The 21,420-nt window shown below is 39.7% G+C and overlaps 1 protein-coding gene across 17 annotated transcripts in view; it reads left to right on the top strand.

Annotated features, from left to right (window-relative positions):
- The window catches only part of TANC2 (tetratricopeptide repeat, ankyrin repeat and coiled-coil containing 2), a gene marked incomplete at its 3' end in the record, with an annotated part of 357,840 nt that overhangs the window by 314,206 nt on the left and 22,214 nt on the right, over nt 1-21,420 (top strand). For all 17 annotated transcript variants that reach the window (XM_082373745.1, XM_082373742.1, XM_082373746.1 and 14 more), the window contains 5 exons: nt 726-834; nt 7,563-7,685; nt 8,251-8,487; nt 12,845-13,030; nt 15,327-15,420. In XM_082373745.1, the coding sequence (XP_082229871.1) occupies nt 726-834; nt 7,563-7,685; nt 8,251-8,487; nt 12,845-13,030; nt 15,327-15,420 (749 nt within the window). The remainder of the gene's footprint in view (nt 1-725; nt 835-7,562; nt 7,686-8,250; nt 8,488-12,844; nt 13,031-15,326; nt 15,421-21,420) is intronic.

The raw sequence follows: 21,420 nt of genomic DNA, 5'->3' as shown, positions 1-21,420 counted from the left end.
TCAGGAAACCTACAGTCTAGTAGAGGAGAGAGCATGTAATAGTGTGGTAGACACTGTACTAAAGGCATATACAACCGATGAGATTGCACCAAAGAGAGTGCTGTGTTCTCAGCTGGGAGAAAATGTTAGAGAGAAAGGATAGAGGCTGATCAGAGAAGACTTCCCTTGGGGAAGAGGTTGTTAATCCAGTTTGGGACATGTTGAGTTTAAGGTACTATAGGACCTCCTGGTAGAGAAATCCAGTAGACAGTTGATGTATATTGATCTAAAGCTGAAACATCTAGATAGAGAAAAAGATAATAGGGTTTAGGTGATGGCGAAGGCTCTGAGGATGGATGAGCTAAATCCAGAGGACACACTAGGACCAGAAATGAGATCCTGAGGAAGCAACACTGACTTTTAAAGCATGGGTGAAATAAGAGGAGTTGACAGAGACAGAAAATAAAAATGGATCTTTTAATGCCATCTATGTGTGGGATGGGTGTAAGCCAACTAGAAATGACATTCTGTGATATTCACACATGTGATTTGGGTAAAGGACTGGTAAAAGCTAGGAACCTTTCACTACCCGTTATTTGCCCAATAGCAGGTACCCTTCCCTAAGAAACTGGTTGAATGAGACAGAGTTTCATTGGAGGTATGGCTAGACCTGAACAGTCATCCACCCAAAGGAGAATTGGAGCATTAAATTTTCTAAAATGGGTCTCTTTTTTTTTTTTTGGCAGGAGTGGTCACACATTACTTGCCTTCTGGTTTTCCCGCCAAGAGGGAAAACTAAACCGACAGCAGACAATTGAACTGGGACATCACATCCTCAAAGCACACATTTTTAAGGTAATTAAAGAAGTTGGAGGTGTTTTTCTTTCCATTTCCATCAGGCTTTCCTTAACACTGTGTGTATGAAGCTACTGTTATGTCAGTGTGGCCCCTGCTTTCTGAAATGAGTTTGTTGCAAAATTGGTCCATCTCCTAAAATTTCTGACCTGTTCCTCCCTAGGACTTTGAAAGAAAGCCACATTTGTCATCTCCCAGTTTAGTGGATTGCTAGGCTTTCCAGGAAAGGTACATGTATAATCATTTAGGTAAGAAGCATATACACATACACATGTGTACTCCATATATGACCCACCATCTCCTGAGAAGAGTCACGTTGTAGCATTAGTTGCAGGTTTTCACAGTGTCTAAAAAAAATCGCTGAGAGCAGTTTACTCTCTCAGTGTTCTCTTAATTGTTTTAGTGAAGATTTTAATATTCCTGGTGCTGTGATTTTCAAACTCTTTGTCTAGAACCAACTATAACCTTCCTTTAAGCTACTTCCCCCATTCTCTCTTCAAATTATAATCCCAGTTTTTCGCAGTAGTTTCAAAACTTTTAAGGACTCCAAGCATCAAGCCTCCCTCTCCCAACATCCACACGGCTGGAGTGGAGGACCCAGAGGAGGGCACGTAATTCATCTGTTTGTGCTTGTATGCATTCATTTGTTTATTCAGTGCTTACTGAGGCATTGTACTAGGTACTAGGGATACACAAACCAAAAATATACAGCCCCTAATCTCAAGGAATTTATAGTCTAGATAGCAGTTGTGGGGCAAAGGACAGAAGTCAAGGAAGAAATTTGTTTTCCTGATTTTCCTAGCCCACAGCTTGCTATTTCATCTGCCACCTACAATCCCTACAATCTCTTCAGACCACTTTTGCTGCTCCCAGATTGAGAAATACAGAGATCTTAAATAGTCCTCTGGCTTGGACTTCCCCCAAGAGATACTGTTAAAGATAAAACAGTTCTGTTCTCTTCAGAGAGAAAAATGGCATTAAGGGCAACTTCAAGAGCCTAGCAAATTCTTCCCAGTATATAAGTACACAGCTAGAGAAGCCTTTTCATCAGATGGACAGAAGTAAAACCCACAGTGACAAGTCCTTTATTTGAATCATAATTGTCTTATTAATAAATCACTCTACCAAAAATGACCTTATCTAGTGACCTTACTTAATGGGAGCAGAGTGAGACTATTTTATTTTAACAGGCAAGGTGTCTCATTCCAATTTCAAGTGAACCAAAAACTATCTGCTACTTCTACAAACTCTGAGATGAGTATCCTTCAATTAGACGGGAAAGTAACTTACGTATTAAGCATCACTGCTTTAAACGCTTGAACATTTGGCATCACCCTCTGCCTAGGATCAGATGCAATGAAGATGATGCCTGTCTTTATGCCCTGCACCATAAAATAAATACCACATGAAACAGATAAATGATATGAAGTTTCATTTGATCCCCTGTGACTTTATCCACTACAGGGAGACCTACATTTATTTATTTTTTTATATCCCCATGGCTTATTTATTTTATAACCAGACATTTGTACCTCTTGATCCCTTCACCTACTTCATCCTCCCCACAACCCCCTCTTCTCTGGCAACCACCAGCCTGTCATGGAGACCTACACTTAAACCATACACTCCTGTCACTGACACAGTTTTATCTTATGTTGCTGCAGACAACATGGTTGCCTGAGATAAGACTGGCTCCGTGTGTGATTCAGGCCATAAATACTCGGGTGTATAGCATGTGGCGATGACATGACTGCAAGCTGAAGAATGTGGACTCGGACCATGGTTTTCCTGATGCTGCACTTCTCAGGGTCCTTTAAATGCAGCGTGCTCCCTGTTGATAGACTTAAGCTTCTCTCAGACTGCCAGAATTCTCACTTCCTATCAGCTGAGGGTCATGAAAAGGCAAAGACAGACTCAATGCTTAGACTCAGCGCCACTTAGAACTGCCAATCAGCAGTGACATATAGTCCAATTCATATTTCTTTCCAATTAGTTTTAAATTTCCCTTATTTTATCTTTGTTCATGAAAAATTACATATGATGTCATTAATCACCTTAAAAATATGAGGTTGAGTATCTGTAATTCTGGATATTTGGTATATTTACAGAGTTGTGTAATTATTACCACTATTACTACATTTCCATCACCTTAAAAATAAACCTTGTGTCCATTTGAAGTCACTCCCCGTGAGCTTCCCCCAACCCCTGGCAACCACTAATCTACTGTCTATAAGTTTGACTTTTCTGGACGTCTAGTATAAATGGAATCATACAATCCATGGTTGTCTATGTCTGGCTTCTTTCACTTAGCATGATGTTTTTAGGGTTCATCCATGTTGTAGCATGTATCAGTACTTGATTCCTTCTTATTGCCAAATAATACACCTTTTTGTTTATCCATTCACTAGTTGCACATTTCGGTTGTTTCCACTTTTTGGCTGTTGTGAATAATGCTGCTATGAACATAGCATACAGGGTTTTTTTCCCTCTTTTTATTCTTTTAAAATAAAATTAGACATATTAAAGTGAATAACTCATTGGCATTTAGTACACTTACAATGTTAGTGTTCAGGTTTTTGTGTGGACATGTCTTCAGTTCTTCCAAAGGAGTGAGAGGTCTGAGTCCCTCCTCAGGCTCCCCAGCCTGGGTGTCCTGTACTGGGAAGATGAGTCCACAGAGCATTTGGCTTTGACGGCCAGTGGAGATTACTTTTGGGAGTCCCAAAGAGCTGCAGAAATAGAGTGGCTAAGTGGACTGGAAAAAAAAAAAAAAGACCTGTATATATGCTGCCTACAAGAGACGCACTTCAGATCAAAGATACACAGACTGAAAGTAAGGGGATAGAAAAAGGTATTCCATGCAAATGGAAACAAAAAGAAAGCTGGGCTGGCATTTCTTATACAAAATAGACTTTAAAACAAGGACTAACAAAGAAGGGTAAAGGGATCAATGATGATAGAGGGATCAATGATACATAATGATAAAGGAGTAAAGGGATCAATCCGACAAGAAGATGTAACAATTGTAAATATGGATGCATGGTAGCACGTAAATACATAAAGCAAATTTTAACAAACATAAAGGGAGAAATTGACAGTAATATAATAATAGTAGGGGACTTAATACCCCACTCATATCAATGGACAGATCATCCAGACAGAAAATCAACAAAGAAACACTGGGCTTAAATGACAATTATGGAATTAATAGATATGTACAGAACGTTTCGTCCAAAAACAGCAGAACACACACTTTCTTCAAGTGCACATGGAACATCCTCTAGAATAGAGCACATGCTATTCCACAAACAATTCTCAATAAATTTAAGAAGATTGAATTATATCAAGCATCTTTTTTTGACCACAGTGGTATGAGACTACAAATCAACTATACGGAAAAAAACTACAAAAAACACAAACACGTGAACTCCAAACAACACACTACTAAACGACCAGTGAGTCACTGAGGAAATCAAAGAGGAAATCAAAAAATATCTAGAGATAAATGAAAATGGAAACACAGTGATCCAAAGTCTATGGGATGCGGCAAAAGCAAGTCTAAGAGAGAAGTTTATACTGATAGAAGCCTACCTCAGGAAACAGGAAAAATCTCAAACAATCTAACCTTACACGTAAAGGAACTGGAAAAAAAAAAGAACAAACAAAACCCAAAGTTAGTAGAAGAAAAGAAATCTTAAAGATCAGAGCAGAAATAAATGAATAGAAAAAATAGAAAACATCAGTGAAACCAAGAGCTGCTTCTTTGAAAAGACAAACAAAATTGATAAATGTTTAGCCAGACTCGTGAAGAAAAAGAGAGGGCCCAAATAAATAAAATCAAAAATGAAAGAGGAGAAGTTAAAACAAATACCACAGAAATACAAAGGAGCATAAGAGATTACTACAAACAATTGTACACCAATAAAATGGACAACCTGAAGAAACAGATAAGTTCCTAGGAACTTACAATCTCCCAAGACTAAATAAGGAAGAAATAGAAAATATGAACAAATTGATTACCAGTAATGAAATTGAAAATTGAATCAGTAATTTAAAAAAAAAACTCCCAACAAACAAAAGTCCAGGACCAGACAGCTTCACAGGTGAATTCTACCAAACATTTAAAGAGTTAATGCCTATCCTTCTCAAACTGTTCCAAAAACTTGAAGAGGAAGGAGCACTTCCAAACTCATTCTGTGTGGCCAGCATCACCCTGATACCAAAACCAGACAGACACCGCAAAGAAAGAAAATGACAGGCCCAGATCACTGATAAACATAGATACAAAAGTTCTCAGTGAAATATTAGTAACCCGAATTCAATAATACATAAAAAGGATCATACACCATGATCAAGTGGGATTTATCCTAGGGATGCAAGGATGGTTCAATATCTGCAAATCAATCAACATGTTACACCACATTAACAAAATGAAGGATAAAAATCATATGATTATCTCAGTAGATGCAGAAAAAGCTTTTGACAAAATTCAACATCGATTTATAATAAAAAGTCTCAACAGAGTATACAGAGGGAACATACGTCAACATAATAAAAGTTGTATATGACAAATCCATAGCCAACATCATCCTCAATGATGAAAAGCTGAAAGCATTTCCTCTAAGATCAGGAACAAGACAAGGATACCCACTCTCACCACTTCTATTCAACATAGATTGGAAGTCCTAGCCACAACAATCAGACAAGGAAAAGAAAAGGCATCCAAATTGGAAAGGAAGACGTAAAATTGTCACTGTTTGCAGATGACATGATACTATATATAGAAAATCCCAAAGATGCTACCAAAAACCGTTGGAACTAATCAGTTAATTCAGTAAAGTTGCAGGACACAAAGTTAATAAACAGATACCTGTTGTGTTTCTATACACTAATAATAAACTATTGGAAAGAGAAATAAAGAAAACAATCCCATTTACAATTGCATCAAAAAAAATAAAATACCTAGGAAAAATCTAACTAAAGTAGTAAAACACTTATACCCAGAAAACTATAAGACATTGATGAAAGAAATCGAAAACTACACAAATGGAAAGAGATACCATACTGATGGATTGGAAGAATTAATATTGTTAAAATGACCATACTACCCAAGGCAATCTACAGATTCAGTGCAATCTCTGTCAAAACATGAAAGGCATTTTTCACAGAACTAGAACAAATAATTCTAAAATTTGTGTGGAAATGCAAAAGACCCTGAATAGCAAAAGCAATCTTGAGAAAGAAGAACAAAGCTGGAGGTATCATGCTCCCTGGTTTCAAACTATACTACAAAGCTACAGTAATCAAAACAGTATGGTACTGGCACAAAAACAGACACATAAATCAGTGGAACAGAACAGAGAACCCAAAAATGAACCCACACTTATATGGTCAATTAATCCATGACAAAAGAGGCAAGAATATACAATGGGGAAAAGACAGCCTCTTCAATAAATGGTATTGAGAAAACTGGACAGTTACACACAAAAGAATCAAACTGGACTACTTTCTCACAAAGCAAACAGAACAGATTAAGTTTTTAAAAAGAATACCTCCTCAGATCTACTTTGTGGTTCCCAAACTTCATTGTTAATATCTTGCGGCCCTCAGGATTTCCTGCTTTAACTCACTTGACCCAGATATTGGCAGAATAGTAAGAAGATTGCTGGGAATTCCCTGGTGGTCCAGTGGTTAGGACTCCACACTTCCACTGCAGGGGGCCCAGGTTCAATCCCTGGTTGGGGAGCAAAGATCCTGCAAGCCACACTGCATGGCCTTAAGAAAGAAGAAGAAGAAGATTGCCAGAGAATCTTGCCATCACAGCAGGAGATTTTAAAAAACAATTTATTCTAACTTCCTTTTGGAGAAATCCAAGTAAAAGGGGCAAACATTAGTACATACAGTGGGACTTAGGTCAGTCATACTAGAGAAAATTTGTTGCTGATGGCAATCAAATCTATGTTGTTTCCCTGAGGATGAACAGATGTGATTATTTTAGGCTATGTTAGGGTGAGCAATGCTAGCTACTATAACAAACGTGCAAAATCTCAGTGACTTAACAAAGGCTTATTTTTCACTTTCGTTGCAGTCCAGTACAGATCATTGGGCAGGCTTTTTCCACATAGTAGTTCCAAAATCTCCTAGGGCCTCAGGATCCTCCATTGGATCATCTGGCCTGCAATCAAGAGGAACAATAGAAAGTGTGGAGAAACACATGGGGAATTTGGGGCCAAGGCTGGACATGACATAATACTTCTGCCCACATTTTATTAGCCAGAAGTCAGTCCCATGGCCCACATAACTGTAAAGGAGGCTGGGAGATACAGTTTTCACAAATGCCCAGGAAATGAGATGGAGATCAGTGATCACACTGCATTATCTCTGTTACCGTGTATACTTTAATAATTTGAATTTAAGAGATTGATTCAAGAAGGCTAATAGAAAAGATCTGGGGAGAGGGGGGATTATATCCAGATATAGCAGAAAAGAGAGGTATTAAGTAGATTTGTTGCCGCAGACTGCCAAGGTAGAGACAGTTTAAGTTAGCCTGTTCCTACAGGACTAGTCTTCGTCTGCATCAGTGGATTGGCTTTGTTATGCCTGGGTATTGTTTGAGCAAGACTCTATTCTCATTTGTTAGTACCACAAACCTAGAGGCTCCTAACTTACTACTGATGGTACTTTTTAGCTGGGCTAATGATTTAATTGTCTCTATATTTCTTTTTCAGGGTTTGAGTAAAAAAGTTGGAGTATCATCCTCCATCCTCCAAGGTCTCTGGATCTCCTATAGCACAGAGGGTCTTTCCATGGCATTGGCATCTTTACGAAATCTCTATACTCCAAATATAAAGGTAAGTGATAAATTACAGCCAGATTAAAGAATTAACTATGAAAACCTAAAACCTAAAACTAGGAGGACATTTAAGTAGCTATTTAATCGATCTTTGACTTGCCTTAGACTGTCTCCTATTAATTAACCTTTTACTGATAATTTGATATATTTTACATTTTGTTCTGTGAGTTGAAGACCAAACCTATTGACCTTGCACCTTGTATAAGATGACTCTGATTGTAGAATAAGTCCTGCTGCTTCTAGGGAGTAAGTCATTCTTGGACCACCTTTGTTTTGATAGGAGTTTTTCTGACTGACAGCTCACTTAGTGGAGACTCTGACAGCACTACAGTATGGGTGGTGTTGACTTTAGTTACTGAGCAGTTTATATAAAGGTGACATTTCACATCCCTTTCCAAAGGCAAGGTATTGAAAAAGGAACAAATGAAGATTTTAAAATAAAGCCGTTACTAAATGCTGCTGGGCACTTATTGTGGGGTCCCAGAGGACTTAATAAAAGATGACTAATAGGATATAACTGAAATTTATGTGAGTATTATTTCTGTTTATTCACTTATTTCTAGGTCAGCCGACTGCTGATTTTGGGAGGTGCCAACATTAATTACCGGACAGAGGTTTTAAATAATGCTCCAATTCTATGTGTCCAGTGTCATCTTGGTTACACAGAAATGGTGGCCCTGCTGTTGGAGTTTGGGGCCAACGTGGATGCCTCCTCGGAAAGCGGCCTGACTCCTCTGGGCTATGCTGCAGCCGCAGGCTTCCTAAGCATTGTCGTGCTGCTGTGCAAGAAACGGGCCAAGGTAGTGGCTGTCCGGCTCTGCTGCCTTTTCTTCCTCCCTTTTCTTTCTTCCTGCTATAGACTCTTCCTTATCTCCTGTGTTACCTCCTGAGTGTAGGTAGAATACATCAGATCCTATTAGGGAGCAGATCAAAGGGAGAACCAGCTCTGATTACGTCCTACTGTTGCCCACTTGCCATGGCCAGTTCCATGCTGCATCTGCACACAGTTCTAAAACTTTTGAGAGGCACTTAGGAAACTGCATTTATCAGCAGCCACAAAAAGTCCCTGCCTAACAACCAAGAAATTCTCTCCTGAGCTCAGAGTGAGGAAAGAGAAGTGGGGGAGCAAGGAGATGGCACTGTGAAGTCTGAACTGAATGGTGCCTCTAGACTCTAAGCCTTTCATGTTAGAGTCTTGAAGACACCCCTGAAGAGGTATGGGGAGAAGATGATTCTCTCTGACCAGAGGAACTCAGAAGTGTTTCTGTTAGTGTATTTTAATTCTCTCAAAACATTTCTCAAAAATATATTTGCTTTATAGTATCTCAAAGGCCACTGATATAACTCAATTTCAAAATATTGGTGAAAAGAAAAATGCTGCTCTCAAAAATGTAGGCCTCTGGGGAACATTGTAGCCCAATGGTATTTTGTTTCCATCCTGAAAACAAACTGAGGATTTTGGTGGTTTTGCAGTGAAATATAAGTAATATGTATGACCTCGTTCTGAGGTGTCCAGTGTCCTTACCAGGGAAGAACTGTGTCTCCTGAGACTCCTTTGGGAGCTGGGACCTGGGAACCTCAGTGAAATCTCAGAGCCGTAGATGTTAACTGTGACACAGGAATGGTCCACCTGTAATGTCCTAGTCGTTTGAATGAACACCTCTAGAAACAGAGTGATAACTGGGCCTTATTACTACTGCTGTGAATTCATATTCTAATCTCAGCTGGGTCTTTCCTGTTGCTCAGATATCATTTTATTCATCTCTTACTTTCCCCAGAGCAGATAAATAAATCATTTGTGATCTTTTCAAGACACTATCAAACCTCTTTTGCCCTCCTACGACTACCAAGATTAAGTTTCCCTCACTGTGCCTCTATCTCAAAACTCTATTAATCCTTACCTACACTCACCTTTACTTCTGCCTCAGAGAAGGAAGTGTTTACCTTCCTTTCCAGAATGCTTGCCTCCACTATATATATTTTGTTTTTATTTTTTTTCTTTTTCGGCAATGCTGCACGGCTTGCGGGATCTTAGTTCCCAACCAAGGATGGAACCCATGCCCCCTGCAGTGGAAGTGCAGAGTCCTAACCACTGGACTGCCAGGGAATTCCCCACCTATATTTTTTAATCTCAGTATGTTGCTCTTTCTCTCACATCATTTCATTCTTTTTCTAAATTCACACTACCTTTCTTCTCAGTTTCTACAACCTATGAATGTCTTATCTAACCCAAAAGAGAAACTCCCCTCTCTCTCCTAACCAGAAGCCACCATCCCATCTCTTCCCACCCATGTCTACCAAGCCTGTCCTAAGTGTCATCTCTACTTGCTACCACTGCTTCCTTACTACTCCTTAACCACTTGTGGTCTGGCTTCCGTGAGAGAAAGAGGAGGCAAGTCATTAAAATCATAAACTTTGGCTCCAAGCACGACCTGGTCAAAGCCTGCATTCACACTCGCTTTCTCTGAGGGCTTGGATGAGTCATTTGACCTCTCTCAGTCTCACTTGTTTAACCTAGAAACAGGATTAAGAGGGGCATTGTGACAATTAAAAGTGATCGAACCTTTTTAAAAAGAGATGAAGTCTCTTTTAGTCTCATGCAGTGCCTAATAAATAATATCCTTAAAAAAGAAAACAACAAAAAAAAAACCCTAACCTCTTGGCATTCAACTGAAGCTGCTCTCAAAAGTCACTAACAACTGCCAATCACCAAATAAAGTAACTATTTCTCATTTCTCACCCCTCTAAACCACTTAAGTATTTAGCCAGTTATTTTGTTGCATAACTGAATTGAATGTTCTTCAATTATAGTTGGTCTGATATTTTCTCTTCATTAGATTGAGTCTGTATGTTTTTGGCAAGCACACCACAGACATGATGCTCTGCCCTTATTCATGCAGCACTGCAGGAGGTGCATGATGTTGAGATCTCATTACAGGGGATGTTAACCTCTATCACTTGGATAAGGTGGTATCTTCCAGGTTTCTCAACCTGAAGTTACTGTTTCTCCCATTTGGAATTAAGAAGTATCTTTTAGGGAGATGCTTTCAGACTAGGCAGATACCTTGTATCTTTTTTTTGTCCACTAGTTTAGGATCCCTCCATTGATGGGTCCATTCTTGCTGCAGTAATTATTGCTATGATATTTGCATAATAGTGATTTTCTATTTCCCTCTTCCTTCTACATTTATTAATTGGAATTCTACTGTAAGGAAGAGCTCTCCCTTCTCCTCAATGTATTCATTTATTCATTTACTTATAGCACTATGGGTTCCTGGATATTTATTTTATTCTATGATCTATAACTCATTGCCGGTATTTTCTTTTTTTGCTCAAATTGCCCCAGATTTGGCCATTGGGAGCTTCTTCACGTTGGTTCCTGTGTCCTTTCAAGCCCCCACCCCCATTATTTCATGAGTGCTTCTGTACTTTCTGGCACCACAGATGTTCCAAACTCATCTTTTGCTATTACTGTCCCAGCCCTGGAATCAACCGTTTCCCCAAGAAGCCAAGGGTTCTTTTAATTCATTCCCTTAGTTTTTAAAAAATACAGTTCTGAACATGAAAATTCTCAATGACTCTCCATTACTTATTAAAATTCAGACCACTAGCCTGGCATTCAAAATATCCATGCTCTTGTCCCAAAAGACCCTCTCAACTTTGTAGTTTGAACTCCCCCTTAATGTATTTTACCCTTCAGAAACTAGAATTAATCATTTCCTATCCCAGCCAGTTGAGATAGCCCTTTTCTTAGTCCATTTGGGCTGCTGTAATAAAATACCATAGACTGAGTATCTTATAAACATTTCCTTCTTACAGTTCTGGAAGCTAAGTCCCCACAGCATGGTGCCAGCAGATTCGGTGTCTGGTGAGAGCTTTCTGGTTTACAGACAGTGCTTCTCGCTGTGTCGTCACACGGTGGAAGGGGGCAAGCAAGCTCTCTGGGGCCTCTGTATAAGGATACTAATCCCATTCATGAGGGCTCTGCCCTCATGACCCAATCACTTTCCAAAGGCACCACCTCCTAATTACCTCAGGGGTTATCATTCCAACGAATAATGGTGGGAGAACACAAACATTCAGACCATTGCACCTTTCCCTCTGAATCTGTTCCTGATTCTGGCTGGAAATTCTCTGAAATTTTATTGCACTTTTGCTTTCCTTCTTACATTTATTATATTACACCTTTGTTGGACAAGTTTTTGTTGTATTGGTCGCATTGCCCCTATCTTGTTCAAAACTTTGAGAGTAGAATCTATATTTTACTCTCTTATTTACCTTTTTATCCTATCGTGTACCTTGTACATGGTAGGCATTCAGTAAACATTTGTTATGTGGATGGCCAGGTGGAACTAAAGCTGGAGAGAACCAGATACAGAACTTAGGCTTCAAGTGCTCTAACTACCACTGGAAAATAACCTGCCCACCTACCAGAAAAGGCTGTTCATCTATTGAGACTTGTAGCTGGGGACCTTCTGGTAGACTGACCTTAATCAGCCTTCTCTTTCAGCCTAAACTTGTAACCAGCACTGCAACTGTAAAAACTGCTGTTGGAACATAGTCTAGCATTAAGTTCCAAGTACCTCTAGCCATTTTGGCCAGATGGTTGAGATTCTGCCCTCCCACTGGAAGAGAGCAGTGGCCTTTGCCAAAGCATAGTGGTCAAATGTGTGATTCATGATATGAGATGTTTTGCTTCTTTGGAAGACCAAAAAATTTGAGCTTCAAAACTTTTTTCTTCCCTTTCATGATTTCAAAGACAGTTTTTTGTGCCAGCGCAGCTTACAAGTCTTTCAAATTTGGGTCTAAAAAGAACTATTTGAGGACAAGGGAGAGTGTACCTCAGGAAAACAAAGCTGGAGCTGGGAATTTTGGTGTTTTGTTTTTGGGTGTTTTTTTTTTGGTTTCTTTTGATGTGAAAACAAAAGCCTGACGTTATGCAAAGAGGTTCTCCCCAGAGGGGCATCTACCAGAGTTGTAGCTCAGTGAAGATCTAGCCTGAGTAGGAGAGTATCTTCTAAATTTTCTCAGGGATTGGTCCAAAGAATAGGAGAGGAGGAATCTTAGTAGTCCAGACCTGTGCAGTGGGCTGATGTGACTAGATTGGGAATACAGCCACAGTCTTTTTCACATAGGTTTCTCTGTCCCCTCCCGTAGGTGGATCACTTGGATAAGAATGGGCAGTGTGCCTTGGTCCATGCTGCACTCCGAGGTCATCTGGAGGTTGTCAAGTTTTTGATTCAGTGTGACTGGACAATGGCGGGCCAGCAGCAAGGGGTGTTTAAGAAGAGCCACGCCATCCAGCAGGCCCTCATCGCTGCAGCCAGCATGGGTTATACTGAGGTAAGAAAGCAGCGGATAAGGTTTGGGGGGGTTTTTCAAGCTGTGTATTGAAGGACCTAGGAAACCAGGAAAAAGGGGTTGCATTATTATAAAATTGCCAGCCTAGGGCTTCCCTGGTGGCACAGTGGTTAAGAATCCACCTGCCAATGCAGGGGACACGGGTTCAAGCCCTGGTCCAGGAAGATTCCACATGCCGTGGAGCAACTAAGCCCGTGCGCCACAGCTACTGAGCCTGTGCTCTAGAGCCTGCGAGCCACAACTACTGAGCCCGCATGCTGCAACTACTGAAGCCCACGCGCCTAGAGCCTGTGCTCTGCAACAAGAGAAGCCACCACAATGAGAAGCCCGCACACCGCAACAAAGAGAAACCCCCGCTCGCTGCAACTAGAGAAAGCCCACACGCAGCAACAAAGACCCAACTCAGCCAAAAATAAATTAAAAAAAAAAAAATTTGTCAGCCTAATTAATGTGAATTAGGTTTTTGGTCATTGATCTGAGGAGTAGGGAGATTCCAGGGTACCTAGAATTATGTTGGAAAGGATCTCGGGAATTATCTAATCTGATTCCTCCCCATCTTTCCACCCCTATTTAACAGACAATGACACTAGGCTCAGGGGGATTATTTTTTGACCTGTGTTCACATGGGTAGGCAGAGTGGAATGGAAAAGGCACAACAGTTGGAATCTCAGAAGAACCAGGTTTGAGGCCCAGCTTTCCTACTCATCAGCTCTGGACCTTGGGCAATTTACCTAATCTCTTAGAACCTTAGTTTCCCACCAGTAAAGCGAGGCTAATAAATTCTTTTTTACGAGGTTGATATGAGATGTAAACTGTTAAACACTGTGCAGATGGTATTTTTGCTAATTTATTTATTAATGAAAGTAATAATACAGTGGCAAAATATGTGGAATTGGTAGTGTTCTAGGAAATGTGTAACAGCCAGCTCTGGGGAGGGGAGTGGAGTGGAGCAGAAGTTGTGTGTGTGTGTGTGTGTGTGTGTGTGTGTGTGTGTGTGTACATACAGACTTAAATTTATTATAAAATTTACTGATATTAAAAAAAATGTTGCACACAGTTTACAAATAATAATGAATTGTGTAATACTCTTAATTGAATGCTTTTGTTGATTTTTGCTAAATGTATATCCATACCCAACCTGTGATTACAACTCAACCATGATTTGATAAATGAAGTTGCACCCCTATTTGCTCTTTTCCCAATAATTTTGTCATTAAATCTGATGTGCGATCTACTGTTAAACTACTTCTCACCCTCATACAAATTATATTCATTAAACTGGAACCTCTTTTAGCTTTAGCACTAAATCAAATCCTCATTTACAAAGTTTGCCGATTTCCAGGGTATAAATACCCCCACCATGGCTGATTTCAAGCTGCCAACGTGACATCACCGAACACAAAGTTTCAAAGAGATGCACAGGAGCACACCATTATATAAAATTTCCACCATACACATACAGTAAATATAAATAACCTGAAGAGCATAGATAATAGCAAAATGTAATTAAATAATTAAGAAGTTATAACATTTGATATTTTAACCTTTTTTAATATAATTTTTTAATAAACATCTTTGTTTACTGACTGGCTTGCAAAATTCCGAAAATTTAATAGTCCGCTTTCATGGGCCAGTACAAGTTGGATCGCCACTGCTTGAGATGCTTCAGTGACACAGCTACCCCATCAGCTGACCTGACATATCACCAAGGGAATATTAAGTGAAATTGGAATTTTTATTATCTATAGAAGGCTTTTTAGCTCTCTCTACAGTCAAATTCCTGGAAACAGAGCTGTCATTTTCCTTTGTTGTTAGCAGCCATTCTCCTTTTATTATCCCCAAACAGTCCTTGTAATTCCAAGAGGAAAAAAGAAGATAATAGCTCCGCTCTGAAAAACTACAGGCCCTCAGTTTTCTCCATATTTATTTTCTGGGTTTTGTTTATTGATTTTTTTCCTGTTTATTTCTTGGTAGCATTTTTATTAGGAGGACGAGGGTTCGCTTTTTTAACTCAAATGTGATAAATATGTGATTTTTAAAAGTCACATGCTGTGTAAGTTAATTGTGTTCAAGGGAAACATGTAAACTGTACCTGGTAGAACAAATGCTCATCATGGCAGCTTTGGGTTGTTATGCGAGGACAGTCAGTTCTGACTCCTTTTGTGTGCAAGAGAGAGCATGACCCTTGGGTATCCGGGTATCTTCCAAACCTCACAGGCTAGTATCAGTAGTATAGTTTTCCACCTGACGTTTGAGCTGACACAACTTCTTGTTTCAGATTGTCTCCTACCTACTTGATCTTCCAGAAAAAGATGAGGAGGAGGTGGAGCGAGCACAGATCAACAGCTTTGACAGCCTCTGGGGAGAGACAGGTACCTCTTGTGGACATCTCTCTCTTCTCTGTGCATGTGTCATGTCTGTGTGGAGATATTCTCTGCATCTCACACCCTGATTTTTTTCTCTGCCAGACCAAAGGTGGCAGGCTCTGTCTTATGGCTATTGTGTTGGAGACTGATTCTGCCAAAGTAAAAAGTCACGCAGTTTCCTTCTTTCAATCCTCTTTCCCTTTGGATGCTCCATGCCATTAGCCCCAGAGTCTTCTTTCAGACAAAACCTTCCCCCGCTCTTGTTTCCAAATATTTTAAAAGACTGAAAGTTTCCTTACAGTGTGCCAAACCATAGCAGAAAATAGTTGTGAACTTTTTTTTTCCTGTGATCCTTATAGCAGTTAGGAATAAATATTTCTCCTGTAGCTATAAACCAAGAAGTTAAATTTTTATCGACACCTCTGGCTTACTGAACCAAGTGTTATCATGGCAGAGTGGTCCTGACATGGTAAAACTGATACGTCATGAGTACAGTTGCTATCAGGATGCAAAATGAAGGTCCCCCCTGTAGGGCACAGCCCTGCGCAGTCTCTCACGATCTGTAGCAAAGCCATTTCTATATTGCTTGGTACTTACTCCACAAACGGAAGCCTCTTCCTTGTGGCCTTTGCAGGAAATGATTGTTGTCTTTCCCCCAAGTCTAAACTGGAACATCTGGAAAAACATTAGTAACCTTTTATGTGTTTTTATGAAACCAGGGCAGTAAAAACTGTAGAATCACCACAGATTTGTGTCGTGTTTGCCAGGATAAGTAGACCAACATTGAGATGGCCGATTTTAGGGAGAACATTTTACTAAACAAGAGGGGGATATGCTTTGGTTAGGGTCAGAATGTTATTAAAAATGAGAAGATGCTTGAATTCACTTAAAATGTATAATTACCTATTGAACTGTGATGTTTCCACACATGGCAGTAATCTTATATAGGTTTCATGGCTTCTTTAACATCGTGTAGAATGGTCCAGAGCTCAGGAATTTGCTTCTCAAACAATCCCTCCCTCTGTCAGAGCCAAAGGGAGCAGATGCCGGGCAGCTGCAGCTTAAGAGCCCATGACAGATTAAAGGAAAATGTGCAGCTGGCAACAGCTGCTGTCTCGGGGGCCCCACCCTGAGGGAAGCCAGAGGACAGACTGAGGGGAAGGGGCTGGCCAGGGCGCCAGCAGTTGTGGAGTGTGCATCCTGAGACCTGGAGCTGCGGGAGAGACATGATGGTTTACATCCCATCAACACAGCCTCCCCGGCACAGCCCCGCCGTCCCTCCCAGAGTCTCCTGTTGCCAGGCCACACGCGTGCAACCCTAACCCTACCTGGGGAGGGCAACAAAAAGTAGCGGCCCGATGGCGATAATGGACAGAAATTACAAGACTAGCAATCATAGTGATGAATATCACACACATCCTAGTGCTGTCCTTGAAAGAATTCCTTAAAAATGTTCAAGAAGGGTGTGAACTAAGTGGAAGACTTATTTTTATTGATATGAATTTCTTATTAGAATAAAACTTGACAGCCTCAGGACTTTTAAAGGATTTCCTGCTTTAAAGTGTGCAATAAAGTTTGTTACATTAATTTCCTTACATACGTACCATATCTCAAGATTGTAAAAAAAAAAATCAAAGTTTCATGTCAGTTTGCTTGTAGTCAGAATTGTGTTGTGTTTAATTTGATATTTATATGAACTAATTTCAGCATTATGAACATAAGACTAATTATTTAAATATGAGTTAGAATGAAATGCATTTGTAATATAATTTATAGAGCTATAAAAAGTTATTTGACTTCAGAAAAATTTCTGGGAAATGATGTCTTTGCTATGTTAAAAAATGTCCCTACAACTCACCACTAGTGTAGGGTAGACTCTGAGTTGCTTTTCTATCTATAGTGATGGATTTACCAAGTACACATGTTTCTTTTTAACTTACAGCACATAATCATTTAAAATTTATAATGACTCATTGACTTGTGATGTTTCCTCCAATGGCAAAATCTTATACATGTTTCCTTTGCATAGAGAATGAAGGTCTATGACCTGCAGCCAGCTGGTTAGGGTCTCATATCTGCAACCCTGGCCTAAACAACCCAATTTTTTACTTAGGGAAAATATGATGGTAATGATGTTTACAACAATTTGCATCATTTACTGTATTAAATCTAAAACACCAGTAACTATAAGAAACTATATAACCATTATTTTATGTGCCATGCCAAAAAAAAAAAAAAACCCAGAAAGAAAAACCCTCTGCCTATAAAACTGACACAGTTCTTTATTATCACATCGATTATAAGATGCAACCTGACTTTGAGATGTTAAAAATGCGGAGGGAAGAAAGTACATCTTAGAATCAATGAAATATATCTTAGCATATGGTGAAATATTTATTGAGATGTAATTTTTACATATCAGATTTTCTAAAAGCAGGTCACTAGAATATCCTGGTTGTCTTCGTCCTCCTTTTATGGCCTTTTGTCCTTCCAAAGAGCACCTTCCTACATCGAGCTTTCACCATCTGGCTGACTCCTCCCATCCTGCAGGGTTTTCACAGATTTCTTATGGAACACAGAAATCTGTGTTCCAATTACATGAAATTTCTAAAAATCTTAGAAAAAAAAAAAAAGAAATCTGTGTTCCAACACAGAAGAAAGGCAATTAAGGTGACAAGATTGTTCACCAATCCCTCCTCTCCTTTGTCTTACAGCTATAGAACAGAACCAGCATTAAAAGCTTCTAGCAACTCTGGAGAGCCTGAGCCACATGGCCCAAAAGTAGCGAAAATTCAGAAAATAAACAAGATACCATTAATTCATGCCTTCATCATCTTTTGCCTAGATTATTGCAACTACTTCCTAGCTGATCTTCTTGTCTCTGGCCTCACCCTTTTGTGATTTATCTCCCAGACTTCAGCCAAAGTGATCTCTCTAAGCCACAATCTGTCCATGTCACTTTCCTGCTTACCACCCTTCATTGACCACCTGTAACATTAATGTAGCATAAAAAGGGACTTCCCTGGTGGCCCAGTGGTTAAGACTCCACGCTCCCGATGCAGGGGGCACAGGTTCGATCCCTGGTCAGGGAACTAAGATCCCACATGCTGTGTGATGCGGCCAAAAAAAAAAAAAGGTAGCATAAAAAGACGTGTCATGATCTCTAGCATCATCTATTGCCTGTCTTCTCCAGTAGGAGTAAACGTGCCGTTCCCCACCTCAGTGCCTTTATACGTGCTGTCCCTGTGCCTAGAATGCCTCCCTGTTGTCGTTGCCTGTAAGTCTCCTATTTCTCTTTCAGCATCTGGTTTAGATTGTCATCTCTTCCTGGAGACCTTCTCAGACACTTCTTCCTCTGTGCCACCTCCAGACAACCCCCATGGACTTATCTCTGTTGTGCTTATCACACTGTATAGTAATGTATTTGTTTGTCTGTTACCCTTATTCAACCCTGAGTTCCTTGAGAGCCGACAGTATCTGACAGATAGCTCTATAAATGTTTAATTAATGTTGTTTTGGATAGCAGTGATCAGTATATGTCTTCCCCACCCACCTCCATCCCATCGGTCTTCCATGACCTGTCTGTGCTGTACACTTTCAAGGTTGAGAAGAGATAAAAGAACCATTTGCTTCTCTGCATTCTATTCGCATCAGCATCCCATCGAAGCCGACTTTGGCTGTTTCCTCAACTCTGAGCTGTATCCTGTCTGTCTCTTCAAACTCCTTAGCTGTTTCCCTTTGAAAAAGGGCCATTTATTTCAGATAATCTCATCAGATGCTGACACGCTAGGGAACGAATTCTGTTACTGGTCTCTTAGGAAAAGAGATTTGGCTCCAAACTGTTAACATTTGCTCTAAGAATCAGTTTGTTGTTTTACAGAGCTGGCTTTGCCTTAATCGTCTCTCTTTCAAAAAGTTTTAACGGTTTTTGATAAGACCTATATAAAATCCAGCCAAAGCAACTCCTTGCTCTTGGATTTTGAAAAGTACAGACCCAATTTTCCATAGTTGTGTTGTTCTGAGATGAAGTTGGCCAGCTGTGTTAATGACCATGTCCAGATATCAGCTGGAGAGTCCTGCCAAATTACATCATAACCTAAGTAACAGAGATGATACAACAAAGAAAAAGGCCGAATGGAACATTCCCTCTCATATAAACATGTTGTCCGGTGGGTTGAGATGGGCCAGCCCCCAGCAACATGACTCCAGGTTAGAGCAGACAGTATATAAGTTTAGCTTTCAGGATGGGCACTGCTTGTGAATTTTCATCTGTGTTCTGTGAACTAGCATCATTGACGAGAGGCTTGATTCTGAAATACTGTCTGTATTTTCTCCAGAGTGCTATAAATTCTTGCGTGAAAAAGAATGTATTTGCGCACACACACACACACACACCCCACGCCATACACAAGACATTGAAAGGGAGGTTTGCTGCAACCCTGCCCCCTGGTAGCTACTTTAAACTTGGGAGGGTTAGAAATTTTCCAAACCCTTTGTTTTATGTACCAACGAGATGATTCTTATGGTTCCTAACAAGTGTCTAACCCAGTCAAGTTCTTTCTTTTTCCCCAACTTGACTGAGATGTAATTGACATGCAACATTGTGTAAGTTTAATGTATACAATGTGATGATTGCCAGTCAAATTCTTAAGCTACTCTTGTGTTCTGACCCAAGAACTAAAGTTGTGGTTTTTTTTTCCTGAACTATTAGAAATGTGAACTTGGAAAAGAGGGAAAATCACTTTGATTTAAAGAACAAGAGACAAAACTTCTCAGTCAAGTAAACAATCAAACCCATCAATACTTGTAACTTATCCATTCGGGACTTGGAAATGACCCTCACATCAGATAGGATGAAGCCTCTGCCCTTCTGTGAGGAACAGGACGGAAATGCCTATGTTAACAGTTCCAAAAAATAAAATGAAAAATACACATAAGACAAGGCCTAGATACATCTAGTTTAAGATCTTCTAAAATTGCCACATTTTCCTTCATAAGCCCTTTCTATCCTTGAGGAAGGAAAAGATTACTTTGAAGGTTTATCTCAGTGGAAATTACAGGTAGTTTTAGTTTTGCATATGAGTCAGTTGTGGATAAATTTGGCCAAGCTCAAAGACAAAATGCCGTAATTTGCACTTAAATGAAAAAAATCACAAGTGACCATTTGATTTGAATTTCAATTGCTTCCCTGATTAGATACCAACATTTGCAAACTGAAATATTATCTGCACCTGCCAAGTATTATCTTCCTCTGATTTGTCATTGGAGTAGGTGGCCACAATAAAGGAAGGACCCGCTGACTACCACATCCGTTTTTCAAGTCTGTGTGGGGAAAAAGGTCTCCATACTCTTTCTTTAAAAGCATAACTCCTGCCATTTTCTAACAGTGTTTACCATCTTCCCTACCCTCATCCATTTAAAACACTAAGTGTACACATTTGAGATCCCTGGTTAAGAGACAAATACGTATCTGTTCAAATATAGACTTAGTAAGAAGTATATCGACAAATTCCTCTTACTGCTATTGAAATAGTACTCAAAGGATGAAATAAGCACTCTTAGAATCTCCAGTGTATCAGAGATCATGAACAATGGACAGTAGCACAGAAGGGAGAATGTTTATGTTTCTTCCTGCTGTGTGTCCTTTATCCTCGCTATAGCTGTTCTTTATCTGTGACTCCATTATCCTGTATTCAGAAGAAAAGAGCCTTTGTCACACTTCTCTCATCTTTAAGACTATTACCTTGAACAGTTTTGACCCTCCTATGAAAATGGTCACGCATGTACTAGAAACTTCTGTCTCAACTGATGAAAAAAAAAAAAGAATGAAAACTGGCCCAAGGCTCTTAGACTGTAATTTATTTTTTCTTTTTCTTTTTTTTTTACATTTTTTAATATATTTTTATTGTAAATACGCACTTAAAAGCAACCCAGGAAACTGTCATTTAAGAAATCAACAAAATTAAGACTGCAATTTCCGACTGGTTCTCTGAGTTTAAGGGCCCA

This window comes from Balaenoptera borealis (genome assembly GCF_965194805.1).
Source record: "Balaenoptera borealis genome assembly, chromosome: 20".
Classification (NCBI taxonomy): domain Eukaryota; kingdom Metazoa; phylum Chordata; class Mammalia; order Artiodactyla; family Balaenopteridae; genus Balaenoptera; species Balaenoptera borealis.
Note: the sequence above shows the minus strand (reverse complement) of the source record. Positions and strands in the feature narration are given on the sequence as shown.